Source organism: Canis aureus, chromosome 33 (genome assembly GCF_053574225.1).
Source record: "Canis aureus isolate CA01 chromosome 33, VMU_Caureus_v.1.0, whole genome shotgun sequence".
Lineage (NCBI taxonomy): Eukaryota > Metazoa > Chordata > Mammalia > Carnivora > Canidae > Canis > Canis aureus.
In genome coordinates, this window is record NC_135643.1 from 38,537,747 (window position 1) to 38,553,332 (window position 15,586).

The 15,586-nt window shown below is 34.5% G+C and overlaps 1 protein-coding gene across 3 annotated transcripts in view; it reads left to right on the forward strand.

The window, feature by feature from the left end:
- USP53 (ubiquitin specific peptidase 53) overlaps positions 1 to 15,586 on the forward strand; it is a 67,217-nt gene that overhangs the window by 47,560 nt on the left and 4,071 nt on the right. For all 3 annotated transcript variants that reach the window (XM_077882459.1, XM_077882460.1, XM_077882461.1), the window contains 6 exons: positions 326 to 488; positions 1,070 to 1,222; positions 2,530 to 2,676; positions 3,992 to 4,730; positions 6,454 to 6,530; positions 15,439 to 15,541. In XM_077882459.1, the coding sequence (XP_077738585.1) occupies positions 326 to 488; positions 1,070 to 1,222; positions 2,530 to 2,676; positions 3,992 to 4,730; positions 6,454 to 6,530; positions 15,439 to 15,541 (1,382 nt within the window). The remainder of the gene's footprint in view (positions 1 to 325; positions 489 to 1,069; positions 1,223 to 2,529; positions 2,677 to 3,991; positions 4,731 to 6,453; positions 6,531 to 15,438; positions 15,542 to 15,586) is intronic.

Genomic DNA, 15,586 nt, shown 5'->3' on the forward strand with positions numbered 1-15,586 from the left:
TTTCTCCATTAAATTGCCTTTAAATCTTTGTCAAAAGTCAATCTATCATGTATGTAGAAAAGCTTTTTAAAATTTGATAGTCTAAATGTTGATATAGTAAGTGTATAATTTTGCCCATCAGTTTTATAATGACTGTTTAAAAGATGTTTATTAGACTAGTTTAAAATAAAAGTAATCATATAATATGAACAGCTGAAGTGCTGTTACCTGAATTCTTAAAAAAATTTTTAGTATACAAAGTAATTTAGTCTCTGCTATTCAAATGTGTAGCACATTGATTACAGTATTTTGTTTTGTTCTTATTCATCGTGGCTTTTTTTTAAAGGTTGGAACTAGATGGAAGGATGTGGTCTCCAAATGTATCCGATGCCATTTCCAGCCACTGCTTTTGTTTTACGCAAACCCAGATGGCACAGCAGTTTCTACTGAAGATGCGCTTCGGCAGGTCATCAACTGGTCACATTATAAATCCGTTGCAGAAAACATGGGTAATTTTTAAAAGTTCTTTTTAGTGTTCTTTTAGTATCATAGTCATACTAAGTATTAATATACTGAAGATAAAATGAATTTTGAGGATAATTTTAAAATTCAGTTTCAGTGAAGCAGAGTTCAGGAAAATTCTTTTACTTTGAGTTAATCTTTATAAGGAAGCCTTTCCTTACCAGTGGCCTCTAAAGCACACTCAGGAGCTACCCACTTCTGTTATCACACAAGCACAGAAGGGGATACTTGACTGCAAACTTTCTAGTAGTAAATATTGGGAATTAAAGTGAGTTATAATGCTGAAAAAAGTCTAAAGGAGCTAGGCCATTTTTGGATGCATTACAAAGCATGTAGAAATCCTTTAAAAATGTCAATCCTTTGAGTTAATAACTAATTATCCCCAGTATTAAAAATGATTCAGGGGCACTTGGCCAACTCACTCAGTCGGACATGCAACCCTCCATCTCAGGGTTGTGCGCTGGAGCCCCACATTGGGTGTAGAAATTGCCAAAAAAAAAATATTCAAACTTCTTTTCATCTGGTGGGGAGGAGGATAGGAATAATACATTTTTGTTTGTCCTTTAAGGATGTGAAAAGCCCTCAATTTATAAGTCAGATCATTCAAAAGAAAATGGATTTTGTGATCAGGCGAAACAGAGAGAAAATCAGAAATTTCAAACAGATAATATTTCAGCATTTAGTCGGAGCCATATTCAAACAAGTGGTGGTGGAGGACCAGGTATGTATTTAAATCATCATTTTTACATTGTCCCTGAGTAATTACACTTCCCCCTTCCTTTTTTTACTGCATCTGTAATTTCTGCTAAGTACCATATAAAAAAAGAGTGCTTCACCTTGACCATGAAGAAAAAATAACAGCTAGATAACAAGATTTTGTCTTTTAACTTATGCATTTCTCTCAGACTTGTAGTTTGATCCGAACAGCCAGAACTTGACTACTGTTTGGGTTTCTCCATACACTCAGAGCTACAGCATCCTGGAGGCAATCTGGACAGTTACCAAAGAAAGTCATAATGTGGCCTTTCCTTCTAGGAGTTAATTATTAACTTGTAGAGGAAAAACACAAGCATACGAGCTAAATTTAAATTTGCCATTAGTGAATGCAACAGTAGTTCAAAGTTATTATAATCATACTTGATACTTAACCTCATTTTTATTCAAGTCTCCCTCGTTATCATCATCCCACAACTTTGATTTTCACAAACCAAGTTCTGTGACTTGGGTCCAAAATGAGACATTGCAGCATGACGTGTATAGTTATGGTTTAGAAATACATTGAACTTTGATTTTATGAGCACCTTTAAAATCCATTAATGAAATAATGTCTAACCATAAAAGTGACCCATTTAATCAAGGTGGGTAGGATCTAGAATTAACAATTGTTGTCAACAAAGAATTATAGTAAATGCTTTTAAAAGTTCTTAATGGAAAAAAAAATTTAAAAAAAAGTTCTTAATGGAGTATTACTGTTACCGTCAATATCGTTAATACTCTTAGATTAAGCTATTTGTCAAAAGAGGACTACTTTTAAGCTCAGAAACTATGTATGTGATTACAAACACAACATCAGAACCAGGCAACTTGGGTTCATAATCCTGGTTCACATTTACAAGCTATGTGAACTTGGGCAAGTTTTTAACTTCTCTGTGCCTTATTTCCTGATCCACAATGGAGACAGTAATTGTACCACCTCAAAGAAGTAAATGAGTTAAGACTTTAATAATGTCTGATACATAGCGACCACTCAGTTACCTTTACTTTTATTATTTCAATACAAGATCTCTTCTTTTTCCTTTTACTCTAGCTTTAGGAGCTATACAAGAAGTTTTAAAAGTCAACATGCATCTACAGTGTCAGGATAAATCACATTGAGTTTTTTGGTTAAACATAAAAATGAGTTCATTCTATACTTTATATTTTGTTTTTAATATATAACATCTTAAGATTTTTATATAGTTCAGTTTGTACTTTTGTTGAGCAGTTTAAAAAATGATTTATATTATTTAAGAATGATTTCTTTTACAGTTAAGTTAACTCACAATGACCAAAGGGAAAAAATAAAAGACATTTCCAGAGAATGTGCTTTAAAAGCCATTGAACAGAGGAACTTCCTTTCATCACAAAGGAAAGATTTGGAGAGGGGACAAAGAAAAGATTTGGGCCGACATAGAGGTAGGTTAAGAATTTAAAGTGTTCATTTGAAAAGGAATTGCTAAAATCTTATTTTTAAAATAAATTTTATAACTTTAATACAATTTAATATAATTTCCTTATATTATATATATTTGTTGACATGTTATATATCTTAATAGGATTTCTTTAATACACCTATTAAATCTATAAATATAAAAATTTTCCAATTCTTATTTAATTCTAGCCCGGAATACTTGTGCTTGTTTTGACGTTTTAACTTTCCTTTTAATGATAAATTCAGGTCACCCATATGGTACATTCAAATAAGAGGAAGGTTATAAAATTAAGGGAGAAAAGCTTTTTTTCTTACAGCCCCTCACCTTCCCTCTATTTCACTGTTTTTTGTTTTTTTTGTTTTTTTTTGTTTTTCACTGTTAATAGTGTGTGGTTCATTATGAGCATATCTTAGTCTTTATGGTTTTCTCTTTACGGCCATACCATAATTTAAATGATACTTTTTAGACTTTAAAACTTGATTTAAGATTTTTGCTGCAAAAAAAAAAAAAAAAAGATTTTTGCTGCAGTGGTATGTATCATTTTATATATACCTTTGTGTACTTTTTTGTTTATAGCTACAGCATAAAATTCTTTCAGGAGAATTACTGGGGTAAGGTGTGTTTATTCTTTTTTTTTTTTTTTTTTTTATGATAGTCACACAGAGAGAGAGAGTGAGAGGCAGAGACACAGACAGAGGGAGAAGCAGGCTCCATGCATCGGGAGCCCCACGTGGGATTCTATCCCGGGTCTCCAGGATCGCGCCCTGGGCCAAAGGCAGGCGCCAAACCGCTGCGCCACCCAGGGATCCCTGTTTATTCTTAATTTTGATGGATGTGGCTCTGTTGCTCTCCTAAAAGACTGAACCAGTCTGCACTCCCAGTAATAGTGATTAAATGTTTTTTTTATACTCTTACCATCATTTGGTTTAACAAATTTTAAATCTTTACTAGTATAAACGATGAAAAATACTTTTATTATTTTTTTTGAAAAGTACTTTTATTATGATGATTTAATTTTCACTAATTTGAGTGAGATAGAATATTGGCTTTTAAAAAGCCTTTAATTATGATCTACGTTAGAGGTCACTTTTCAAAATTATTACAGAACCACTTATAAATGCCTCTCATTAAGCATAGAGAATGAAAAAAACACCTTTCAATGTCATATTACTGTGTGATATAATATAAATCTTATAATTATTATTTACATATTACTGCTTAACATTTCTCAAAGTACTTGGCTTGTAACTAAAAAATGTCTCTGAAGAATATTCATTTGTATCTTTAATTATTTAAAGATTTGGTTGATGAAGACCTTCTGCATTTCAAGTCTGGATCACCTCCTGCCCCAAATGGCTTTAGACAATATGGAAATCCAAATCTATATCATAGTCAAGGAAAAGGACCATGTAAACATGACCGAGTTGCCCATCAGAGCCGAGCTTCTGCACAAGTACTGAGTTCAAGTAAATCCCAAATTCTTGCCCCAGGAGAGAAAGTAACTGGCAAAGTTAAGAGTGACAGTGGCACTGGATATGATACAGATAGCAGCCAAGATTCTAGGGATAAAGGAAGCACCTATAGTGGCAGCAGTAAAAGCCGGACCCGAGGTTGGAAACCTATGAGAGAAACACTAAATGTTGATAGTATTTTTAGTGAAAGTGAAAAAAGGCAGCATAGTCCAAGACATAAATCAAATATCAGTAACAAAGCTAAATGTAGCAAAGATCAGAGTTTTAACAATTGGTCAAAAGAGAACCCAAAGCAAAAATGTTTAATGACTATCTATGAAGATGAAATGAAGCAGGAAATAGGAAGCAGGAGTTCCCTTGAATCTAATGGAAAAGGAGCAGAGAAAAATAAAGGCCTCAAAGAGACTACAGTTCATGGTGACAATTGGCAGATGCAAAGGACTGAGTCTGGATATGAAAGTAGTGATCATGTCAGCAATGGATCTGCTAATTTGGATTCACCTGTTGTCGATGGAAATGGTACAGGAATGGATATCAGTGGTGTTAAAGAAACAGTATCCTGCAGGTAATACACAAATTGAATGATTTCCCCCCATAATTTTCTACTGTTATGTGAAGTAATTTTCAAAATCTGGGGTCAACTAAGGGTCATGGAAAGAGCTTGACTTCAGAGGGAAGAGACCTGGGATATTGCAGGTTATTTGATATTTCAGGTTTTGACTTCAGAGGGAAGAGACCTGGGATATTGTAGGTTATTTGATATTGCAGATTTCTATTTTAAATAGTTATTTCCTGATTCCAGAAATATTTTTAGGAGTGCAGAAATACATTGTCATTGTTGACACTGATAACTATTAATACATACTAGAGGTTTTAAAGCATAGATTTAAATTGGTTGTGTCGGGATCCCTGGGTGGCGCAGCGGTTTGGCGCCTGCCTTTGGCCCAGGGCGCGATCCTGGAGACCCGGGATCGAATCCCACATCAGGCTCCCGGTGCATGGAGCCTGCTTCTCCCTCTGCCTATGTCTCTGCCTCTCTCTCTCTCTCTCTCTCTCTCTCTCTGTGACTATCATAAATAAATAAAAATTTAAAAAAAAAAAATAAAAATAAATTGGTTGTGTCTTAGTCATTAAGCGAATTATTTAATTTTTCAGTCTATTTAATGTTCATTATCCTATCTCTAATATCTGTAAACTCAGAGATGGGGAGATTGTCTGCTTTCAAAGCCAGCATGGAAGAGAGATTTTTCCTTTAGCAAATATAAAAGAATGCAGCCAAATAACTGAAGTTTGTGTTCGATTAATTTTTAATTCTGAATATATTTGGGGCAGCCTGGGTGGCTCAGCGGTTTAGCGCCACCTTCGGCCCAGGGTGTGATCCTGGAGACCCAGGATCGAGTCCCACATCAGGCTCCCTGCATGGAGTCTGCTTCTCCCTCTACCTGTGTCTCTGCTCCAATCTGTGTGTGTGTGTGTGTGTGTGTGTGTGTGTCTCGTGAATAAATAAAATCCTTAAAAAATAATAATTCTGAATATATTTGTATGTTACTGTTAGCAGTATATTTGCCCTTTTCTGTGAAACCTTTTGTCCATAGCTTAATTGGCTTTTTTTTGTTTTTTGTTTTTTTTTAATTTATGATAGTCACACCCAGAGCGAGAGAGAGGCAGAGACACAGGCAGAGGGAGAAGCAGGCTCCATGCACTGGGAGCCCGACGTGGGACTCGATCCTGGGTCTCCAGGATCGCGCCCTGGGCCAAAGGCAGGCGCCAAACCACTGCGCCACCCAGGGATCCCTTAATTGGCTTTTAATCCAACTAAATGAAACATCTTAATTTGTTATTAGCTGGTATTTTATCACATTTATTATTAAAAAACCAGATTTGCAAAAATCAGCTGCTTGTATTTTATTAAAATAATCATTGCAATCAATAAAGTCTTCCCAAAACTTTTTTATTTGACAGGGTAATTTCATAACACTTCTTGGGAAGGGGTAGCTTAGGGTAGTAGTAGGAAGGTCAGGACTTTATAACAAGGTAGACTTTGATTTTAAGTATTGGCAAATTGATTTGACTTTGACAACCTTAATATCCTATTATAAAATGAGGTTAATAACATTTTAAGTGTTGTTATGGAGATGCAAATTAAATAATACACAGTAATCCCTAGAAAAATACATGGCATATAATTGTTTAACAAATGTTATTTCCTTTCTTTTTCTTAGATTCTAACTACAATAGTAATTCACGATAGCTAATGTATTTGGTGTGTGTTTTCTTCTGTTTTCTAGTGACCATGTTAGGACAAGCAACATAAATGTAGAGTATGTCAACTGTTCCTCCCAACAGAGCAAAAACTACTTAGAAGGTAAAATTCTATTTTAAATATATTCTATATTATAGATTATAGTAGCTGTAAAGAATAAATTGTGGTAATAAGAGTTAAGAAGCTAGGAACAGTCCTATTACTGATAAGATTATGAGTAATGAGGATGGAAGTTGGGAGGGTTCATGCTTAAAGGCTTTGAAAGGTTGGGAATAGCTCCTTCAGGGAACGGACAACGAGGGGTGTGTGTCAGTTAGGAGAGCCTAGGTTCTAGGCTACGCAATGGTAACAACTTCAGAATTTCAGTGTGTCAACACATTTGTGTTTTGCTCATGGTACATGACCAGTGGAGATTAGCATGGAGTCTCTTCCTAGAAGTCACTCAGGCTAGTGAGACTCCATCTCCATGGATGCTTCTTTGATCCTTACAGTATTGTGGGGAGATGAGATTGAAGGAGGACATAACAATCACTTAATAACTTCAACCAGAAGTGATACATCTGCTTCCACTCACATCTCATTGGCCAAATCTCAATCTTAATAGCCAAATGTAATTTCAAAGAGAGTGGAAAAGTGCAGTCTTTACCCATGCCTGGAAGGTGAACTGAAATGTCTGTGGACAGTCCTAATGTCTGCCACAGGAGTCAGGGACAGGATAGAAAAATGAATAAGCAGCCTGTTAGAAAAGTTCAGTTTGGAAAAAAAAGAAAAAAAGAAAAAAAAGAAAAGTTCAGTTTGGAAATAGTAAATGTATTAATGGAGTGGCATTATTATAGGTGATCTGTTACCCACATGTAGCAGCCAAGAAACAAAATTAGATGTTTGACTGTATATAGAATTTAGGGTTGCTACTAAGAGGATATACCTGAAGGATTTAGGGGAGAAGGATCGAGGAAAAGTATGAGCAAGGAGGTTATTGAGGTCGCAATTAAAAACACTATTTTCAAATGTTAGAATTCAGAGGATCAAAAGAGATATAATTTTTCACAATAAAAAGTAGCCATGAAGAACAAATTTTAAAGTTTGCTTTTAATTTTTATCATTCTTAAGGCTTTTGTGGAGATTATTTTAAGGTTATAGGCATTGAATATGATTAAGTGTTAAATTATTTTGTTTTTATCAAGTGGTATAATATCAGAAGGAAACACTTATATTAAGGAAATAACCTTCCTTTCCTATATAAAATGTCTCGCCTCTTTTAAAAATCTGATAAAAGTCTGGTAACCAAGTATTACAGGAAACAGTAAAGGGCTGGCCAGAAATCAGCAGCAGAAGTTGGTGAGATTGAACAATAACCACAAGTTCATTACTTTTTAAAACACGATGCTTGTTTCCTGATGGTAAAAAAAAAAAAACACGTCATAGAGTTTTTGATAGAATGCATTGCTATAAGAGCTTTGCAAGTGGCTTTCCCATTTAATACAAAAGAGTATGTATGTAATCTACTTAGAAATATTTTTTTATCGTGAAAAAAATTATTTTATTGAGGTAAAATACACATAACAAAATTTGCGACTCTAACCATTTTTAAGCGACAGTTCAGCGGTATTAAGAACATTTACTGGTATTAAGAACTGGTTGTTGTACAACCATCACTACCATTTCCAGAACTCTTTTCAACTTCTGAGACTGAAATTCTGTTCCCATTAAACAGCTCTTCATTTCCCCCTCCCTCCCAGCTTCCAGCAACCAGCATTCTACTTTCTGTCTCTATGCCTTTGACTACTCTGGGTACCTCAGATAAGTGGAATCATACAATACTTGTTTTTTTGTGACTGGCTTACTTCATTTAACATAATGTCTTCAAAATTGTCCAGTTTGTGGCATGTGTCAGAATTTCATTCCTTTATAAGGCTGAATAATGTATGTTGTATGATATAACACATTTTGTTTATCCATTCATCTGCTGATGGACATTTGCTTTGCTCCTATCTTTCGGTTACAGTGAGTAATGCTCCTATGAACAGTGGTGTACAAATATCTGAGAATTCCTGCTTTCATTTCTTTGAGTATATGCCCAGAAGCGCAATTGCTAAATTCTGTGGTAATTGCGTGTTTAACATTTTGAGGGACCACTACACTGTTTTCAACAGTTGCTGCACTGTTTTATTTTACATTCCCACCAGCATGCACAAGGGTTCCAACTTTTCCATATTTTCATCAAAACTTGTTATTTTCTGGGGTCCTGTTGTGATCATTGCCATCACTAATCACTAATGGGTATGAAGTGGTTTCTTATTGTGGTTTTATGTAACCCACTTACTTAACTACAAAAATTGCATTATGTTAAAATTATTTCTTATTTAATAAACTTCAAAGCCTATCATAGTTTTTTTTTACATTTGTTTTAAGTTCGATTTGCTAACATATAACACCCATAGTTCGTTCTATCATAGTTCTTTAAGCTGGTCTTTGCCTTGAAAATCTTTTTTTTTTTTTTAATTTTTATTTATTTATGATAGTCACACAGAGAGAGAGAGAGAGAGAGGCAGAGACACAGGCAGAGGGAGAAGCAGGCTCCGCATGCACCGGGAGCCCGATGTGGGATTCGATCCTGGGTCTCCAGGATCGCGCCCTGGGCCAAAGGCAGGCGCCAAACCGCTGCGCCACCCAGGGATCCCTGCCTTGAAAATCTTTGTTAATGCTCCTGCCTTATGGTGTCTCTATGTATTTCCTTCCTCTACTCTTTGAGAACATGTTAAAGTAGTATAGGAATTGTTTCCCTAAGCTAAAACCATGCCATGCATGGATTTTTAAGTAAGGCACAATTTAATTCTTTGTGATTTCATATAATTTTCTTGGCTTTCTCCTATTTATTTATAAACTGGGGGCACACTTATAATATTGACCTGAAGAATCACTTTGTATAAATAGCTAAAGACTTAGAAATTAGAAAGTTAAGGAGCGTTAGAAATTCTTTTATTTTCATATTTTATTTGATATTTAAGTGAGTTTTTAATACAATCCAAACAAGCTTATTTGATGTCAGAGAACTAAAAATCTATAGTAGTGCTATTGTAATAATTGTATTGGTATTTTTTCATTGACAAGAATAATAGATTTCTCTGCCTATGTCATTTTGGGTTCTGCAGCTTCAAGCTATTATTTGGGAATGCTGTTGAAATTTCACAGTGTTATTTAGATTATTATAGCTTTCCTTTTAATATGGGTCACTAATCAGGAGAATTTCAAATGCTTTAAATTACATTCAAGACAGAAGACATTATATATTCAAAAGTACATGGTTGGGAGAAAATATCATATATTGGAAGAATATGGGTAGTTTGGTCTATGCAAGGCTGAGTGCATATGTGGAAATTATGAAATGATAGAGGATGGATAGAAGCCAAATCATGATGAAAATTTAATCTATTTTAAATCCTACAGTAAGTGGAAAGGCACCAGAGGACAAGGAGAGTAATATATACCAGTTTGCATTTTAGAAAGACTCTGGTGGCAACGTAGAGGATGAATTTGGAGCAATGAGAGAAAAATTAGTTAGATAACTACTTGACCAGCCTGGAGAGAAAAGGTGAGGGCATAAATGAAGGCAGTACCAATATCACAAAAGAAGATTGGAGTATTTATAAGAATGTGTAGACAGCGGAGTCAGTTTTTATGACAGATGTACAAAAGGGAGGAAAAGGAGGAAGCTGGGGATAACTGTATTTGGGACTTACATAAGTAGATACATCATTTACCAAATTAAAGAATATAGAAAGAAGAAACAACTTTGGGGGGATGAGAGGAGATGCCAAATTTATTCTTAGATTTGTTTTATCATCTAGGTAAATAGATTTATTAGGCAGTTAGGGATATATGGCTACAACTCAAGAGAGATGATGTATTTGACACATACGGGAATTGAATGCCATAGACATGGATTGCATCATGCAGGAAAATTTTCAGGGCAAAAAATAAACAAGGAAAAAAAATAATAAAATAAAATAAACAAGGGAAAAGCCTTAGGGTTTGTTAAGTAAGAGAGATGGGCTAATGATAGAAGGAGCAGTTTTGGGAAAGTATGACGAATAGCTAAAGGGTATGAGAAAATACAGGAGATAAGATTATCACAGGGAAACCAGGAAAATGGGGAGTTTCAAGACAGGTGGCCACAGATCGAGCAGAATAAGGATTAAAAAGTACAGGTTTGATTTAGTTACTAAGTCATTAGTGATAGAATAAAAGCAGTGTTAGAGGAACAATAGAAATAGAAGGAAGTTGGGGCGCCTGGGTGGCTCAGTGGGTTAAGCGTCTACTTACACTCAGGTCATGATCCCAGAGTCCTGAGATCAAGCCCCACATTGGGCTTTCTGTTTCTCCCTCTCCCTCTGCCTGCTGCTTTGTCTTCTTATGCTCTGTCAGATAAATAACTAAAATCTTAAAAAAAAAAAAAAATTATCTATGGTCTCCCAGTCATTAAAAAAAAATAATAGAAGCAAGCTTAAGGTAGGACTGAAGTGTTTAGAAGAGCCATGTTTGCAACTTAAAATGGTTCAGAAAAAAATGGAATAAAATTAAAATTATTTAATTTTAATTATAGATTAAAATTTACAATAGGTGAATCTGAGTAAAGGATATACAGGTATTCTTTGTGCTTATTTTAATCTTTCAGTTTTTCTGAACTTTTTGAAATTATTTTCAAATAAAATCTTAAAAAGTCTTAAGAAACTACAGTAGAATAGAAAGCTAATAAAAGAGAAGTAAAAAAAAAAGTCTGTTCAAAGAAGTAATACCTAGAGAAGAAAGATGAAACCAAGAGCTTAGTTTTGCAGTTATGTTGTAGAGGTAAGGAACTAATGTTGTACAGGGAAGAGAAAGGTGCTAAAATAAGAATGGAACAGAACAGTAATTGATGGGAGTAAGATCTCTCTGGAGGTGGAATGAAAATGAAAATGAAACAAAGAAGGTAAAGAAGACATTTAAAGTTTTGTGATTTTTCCAAAGTATTCAAATTTTATTAAAAACAATTTTTTATTGTAAATCAGATCATTGATTAGATTATTGCTGTTGAATATTTAGGCTTTGTAATTGTAGTATTATTGTTATAGTTTGAAATCTCATTATATGGGATCCCTGGGTGGCGCAGCGGTTTGGCGCCTGCCTTTGGCCCAGGGCGCGATCCTGGAGACCCGGGACTGAGTCCCATGTCGGGCTCCCTGCATGGAGCCTGCTTCTCCCTCTGCCTGTGTCTCTGCCTCTCTCTCTCTCTCTCTCTCTCTCTCTCTCTGTGACTATGATGAATAAATAAATAAAATCTAAAAAAAATAAAAAATAAATAAATAAATAAATAAAATCTTAAAAAAAAAAAAAGAAATCTCATTATACAACAAGAGTGAAGATTACATTGTCTAGACCAGCAGTTTGTTTTTATTGCTACCTGAGCCTGTTTTAAACATAGGTCATCTTTTCAGATGAAATATATATTTTGATTTATATTTATATATTTTGACTACTGGGCCTGTTTTTAAATAAAATATCAAAATTAGCATTATTAATTAAAGCTTCTTTAAAGCTTCGTTTAAAGTTTCTTGCCTTGATGTTGAGGTGTCTTATGTGCCAAGTGTAAAAATCGGACTGTTTTAGATTTGCAAGAACCTGGAGCCAGAATTCCCAGTAAAGACACATGGATGTCTATGTCAGCAGAAGAAAAAAATAACACATCTATTTTTAACTTAGTTGGAATTCTGAAGTCAGACCACTTGGTTGAATGCCTGCCATAGTGATATTAAAATTTCAAACATGTTTATTAGATCTCTGCTGCCTCCTGCTGTCTGTTATATGGATACATTAATAACAGTAAAGAGTTTTTTAAAAATCAAGAATTTTTTCTGGTGTTTGTGAATAATAAACTTGAAATTATGGATAGGTACAGTAAACATTTCTGAAATTAAAATCAAAGTGAGGGCAGCCCGGGTGGGTGGCTCAGCGGTTTAGCACCGCCATCGGCCCAGGGCGTGATCCTGGGGTCCTGGGATCGAGTCCCACATCGGCTTCCTGCATGGAGCCTGCTTCTCCTTCTGCCTGTGTCTCTGCCTCTCTCTCTCTGTCTCTCATGAATAAATAAATAAAATCTTTAAAAATAATAATAAAATAAAAGTGAGTGGAGAATTATAATGTAACTTCAACTACAAATTTTATAATGTAACTTCAACTTACAAATTTGTAAGCCTCAAGTGAGGCACTTGATAGTCTTGAGTTAGGTCAGGGAGAAAGGTAGGAAGAATTTGTTTCAGTTTATACTTATCTAGTCCTGGTTTTGAGAGTCCAGAACATTGTGGACAGGGTGGGGGTGATTTAAAAGAAGGAAAACAGTTGCGTTTTTCATGGAATTGTTTATTCATTCTCCAGACTTTCATTGATGTCTTTTATGGCTAGATATTGTGCTAGGGGAAACAATGAAAGGGGGACATACTATACAACAATAAAGAGCTTACTACAGTCTAGTGGATGTAGGAGTATGAAATCTTAAACAAATGAATGCCAAACTTGTAGTTCTCTTCATTCTACTATCTTTTTATTGGAAGGTATTATTTACTGTGTGAGCAATATTGCATATAGGGTATTAAATTCTCATATATATATTATATAACCTTTCTTGGAAATTCAAGGTTTAACTTGCAGAGGCTGATGATAATCAAATATAGATTTTTCTTTCCCCACAGGATAATATTTAGATGTTTTGGTCAACAATAGATTCTAGTTGAATTTTGAGTGAGAGTAGTTTTTAAAAATATACCCAGAAGACTGACTTAGGGATAAAAAGTCATGTAAGATAAAGTTCTTTGTTATTGTTTAAAAAATAAAGTTGCTGCTTTAATAACATTTTGTTTTCTTTGTGATCTTCAAGTCATAGATTTGGAGTATAGTTAGAAGCATGAGAATGAAAGGAAATGTAAATGAACATGATGAAAATGCCATCTAAAAATAAGAGAGGATACTGAAAACTTACTAGAACTGTATAGAAGTATAGGCAATTAATTGAATATTCAAGCTAAAGCCATATATTTTGATATCCTCTGTGGGTATCAGCACAATAAAGTATATCAGGTCATTTGATGTTTTAAAAAATGGCCTAGTTTCATCAGGAGGAGATTCTGTATGATGATCTTGGATTTTAGTGGCATATACAAAAGAGAGCTTCCAGGTAGAAAGAGTTTGGAGTTAGCCGTGGATTGGTTTAAATGCTGTCACCAGTTATATAGCATTAGTTGGGTCACCTAACTTCCTTGGGTTGGGTGGATTGTTTCATAGAACATTTGGGACTGGAATCTTTTTAAAGACTATTTTCAACCAACTGGAGCAGTGGTTTGACATCAGGATATCTTTTATACTATTAAAAAATACTGAGGACCTCAAGGAGCTTTTGTTTTTATGGGCTATATATGTTAATAATCACTGTTTTAGACTTATAATGGAAAATTTAAAGTATTTATTTAAAGAATGAGTTACTTTACTCATGCATGATTTTGTAACATCCATATGTCCTCATTTAGAGAATATTGGTTTGCTAAATTATGCAATCTTCCAAATGTTGATACATTTCTTTATATATAGATATAAATGTAAAATATACATTTGATGTATATTTTATTTTTATTTGATGTATAGTTGATACATTTCTATTTATTATTTATTGTTTGTTTGTTTATTTATTTATTTATTTATTTATTTATTTATTTATTTATTTAAAAAAAATTTGTTAGGGATGCCTGGGTGGCTCAGCAGTTGAGTGTCTTGCCTTCAGCTCATGTCGTGATCCTGGGGTCCAGGATCGAGTCCCACATCAGGCTCCCTGCATGGAGCCTGCTTCTCCCTCTGCCTATGTGTCTGCCTCTCTCTGTCTCTCGTGAGTAAGTAAATTAAAAATCTTTTTAAAAGATGTTTAAAAAAACATCGCAACAAATATTAGCAGAAAGTCTTTTTTTTTTTTTTAAGATTTTATTTGTTTATTCATGAGAATACACAGAGAGGAGAGAGAGAGAGGTGGAGACACAGGCAGAGGGAGAAGCAGGCTCCATGCAGGGAGCCTGACATGGGATTCGATTCCGGGTCTCCAGGATCAGGCCCTGGGCTCTAGGCGGCGCTAAACCGCCGAGCCACCAGGGCTGCAGAAAGTCTTTATAATAATTCTTGGGAAGCTAAAAACTCATGGTGGTGGATGCAAGTTTTCCAAAATTCTTACTTTCATCTAAAGCTTGAATTTAAAAAAAATAAAAAATAAAGCTTGAATTTTATCAATGGCAATAAATAATGCTAGTTGTGTTCCTTGAAATGAGATACACTTCTTTAATTTTCAAGAAAATTTCTGCCAGATAACACAAGTCTGAGTAAGCAGAGTTTGTGTGTTGTCTTTCAAGTAAAATTGGTGTTCAGTTGCAAAGATTAAATGAAGTAATTATCAACCTTTTACAACTTGAGTCAGCAGTCAATAAATGGTAGCTAGTGAGTGCTGGTATTAACATTTTACATGTTAATCATAATAACCTCCCATACATTTTAATTCAGTTGATGTTCGTAATATTCCTGTGAGGAAGGTAAAATGGTGTCATTATCTCATATAAATGAGGAAACATAAGGGATTGAGAGGTTTGCTTAAAGTTAGTAGACCATAAGTAGTGAATCCAGACTTCAGCCCAATTTGCCACATGTCTTCAAATGCAGGATTTCCTTGCCCCTTTGTTAGCAAAAACTGTGGGAAACACAGCTCCATAAAGTTTAACAGCAATAGTGCTATTTGGGCATAGCTAATATTTTCAGGTGATAATAGAAACAGCCATTTTATATAAAGTATTCAGAAAAGAGGTATTCTTTGAGCGGAGTCTTGAAGAATTAATTTTTGTTGTAAGAGAATTGCCTATTTATAGGAAACTTTACATAAATTATGGAGGAGTATTAAGTGCAGTAAGTTATAAAAAATCATTTAAATAACTTTGTTTTTCTCTCCTAGCCTTAGGCTTTAGAAAAGAACTCAAGAATTTGGAAGTAGGCTATAAATCTCATGAGTTCCATCCAGAGTCACATCTACAAATGAAAAATCCTTTGATAAAAAGGTAATCAAAGATATTTGGAAATACTAAAATCTTTTGCATTAAATG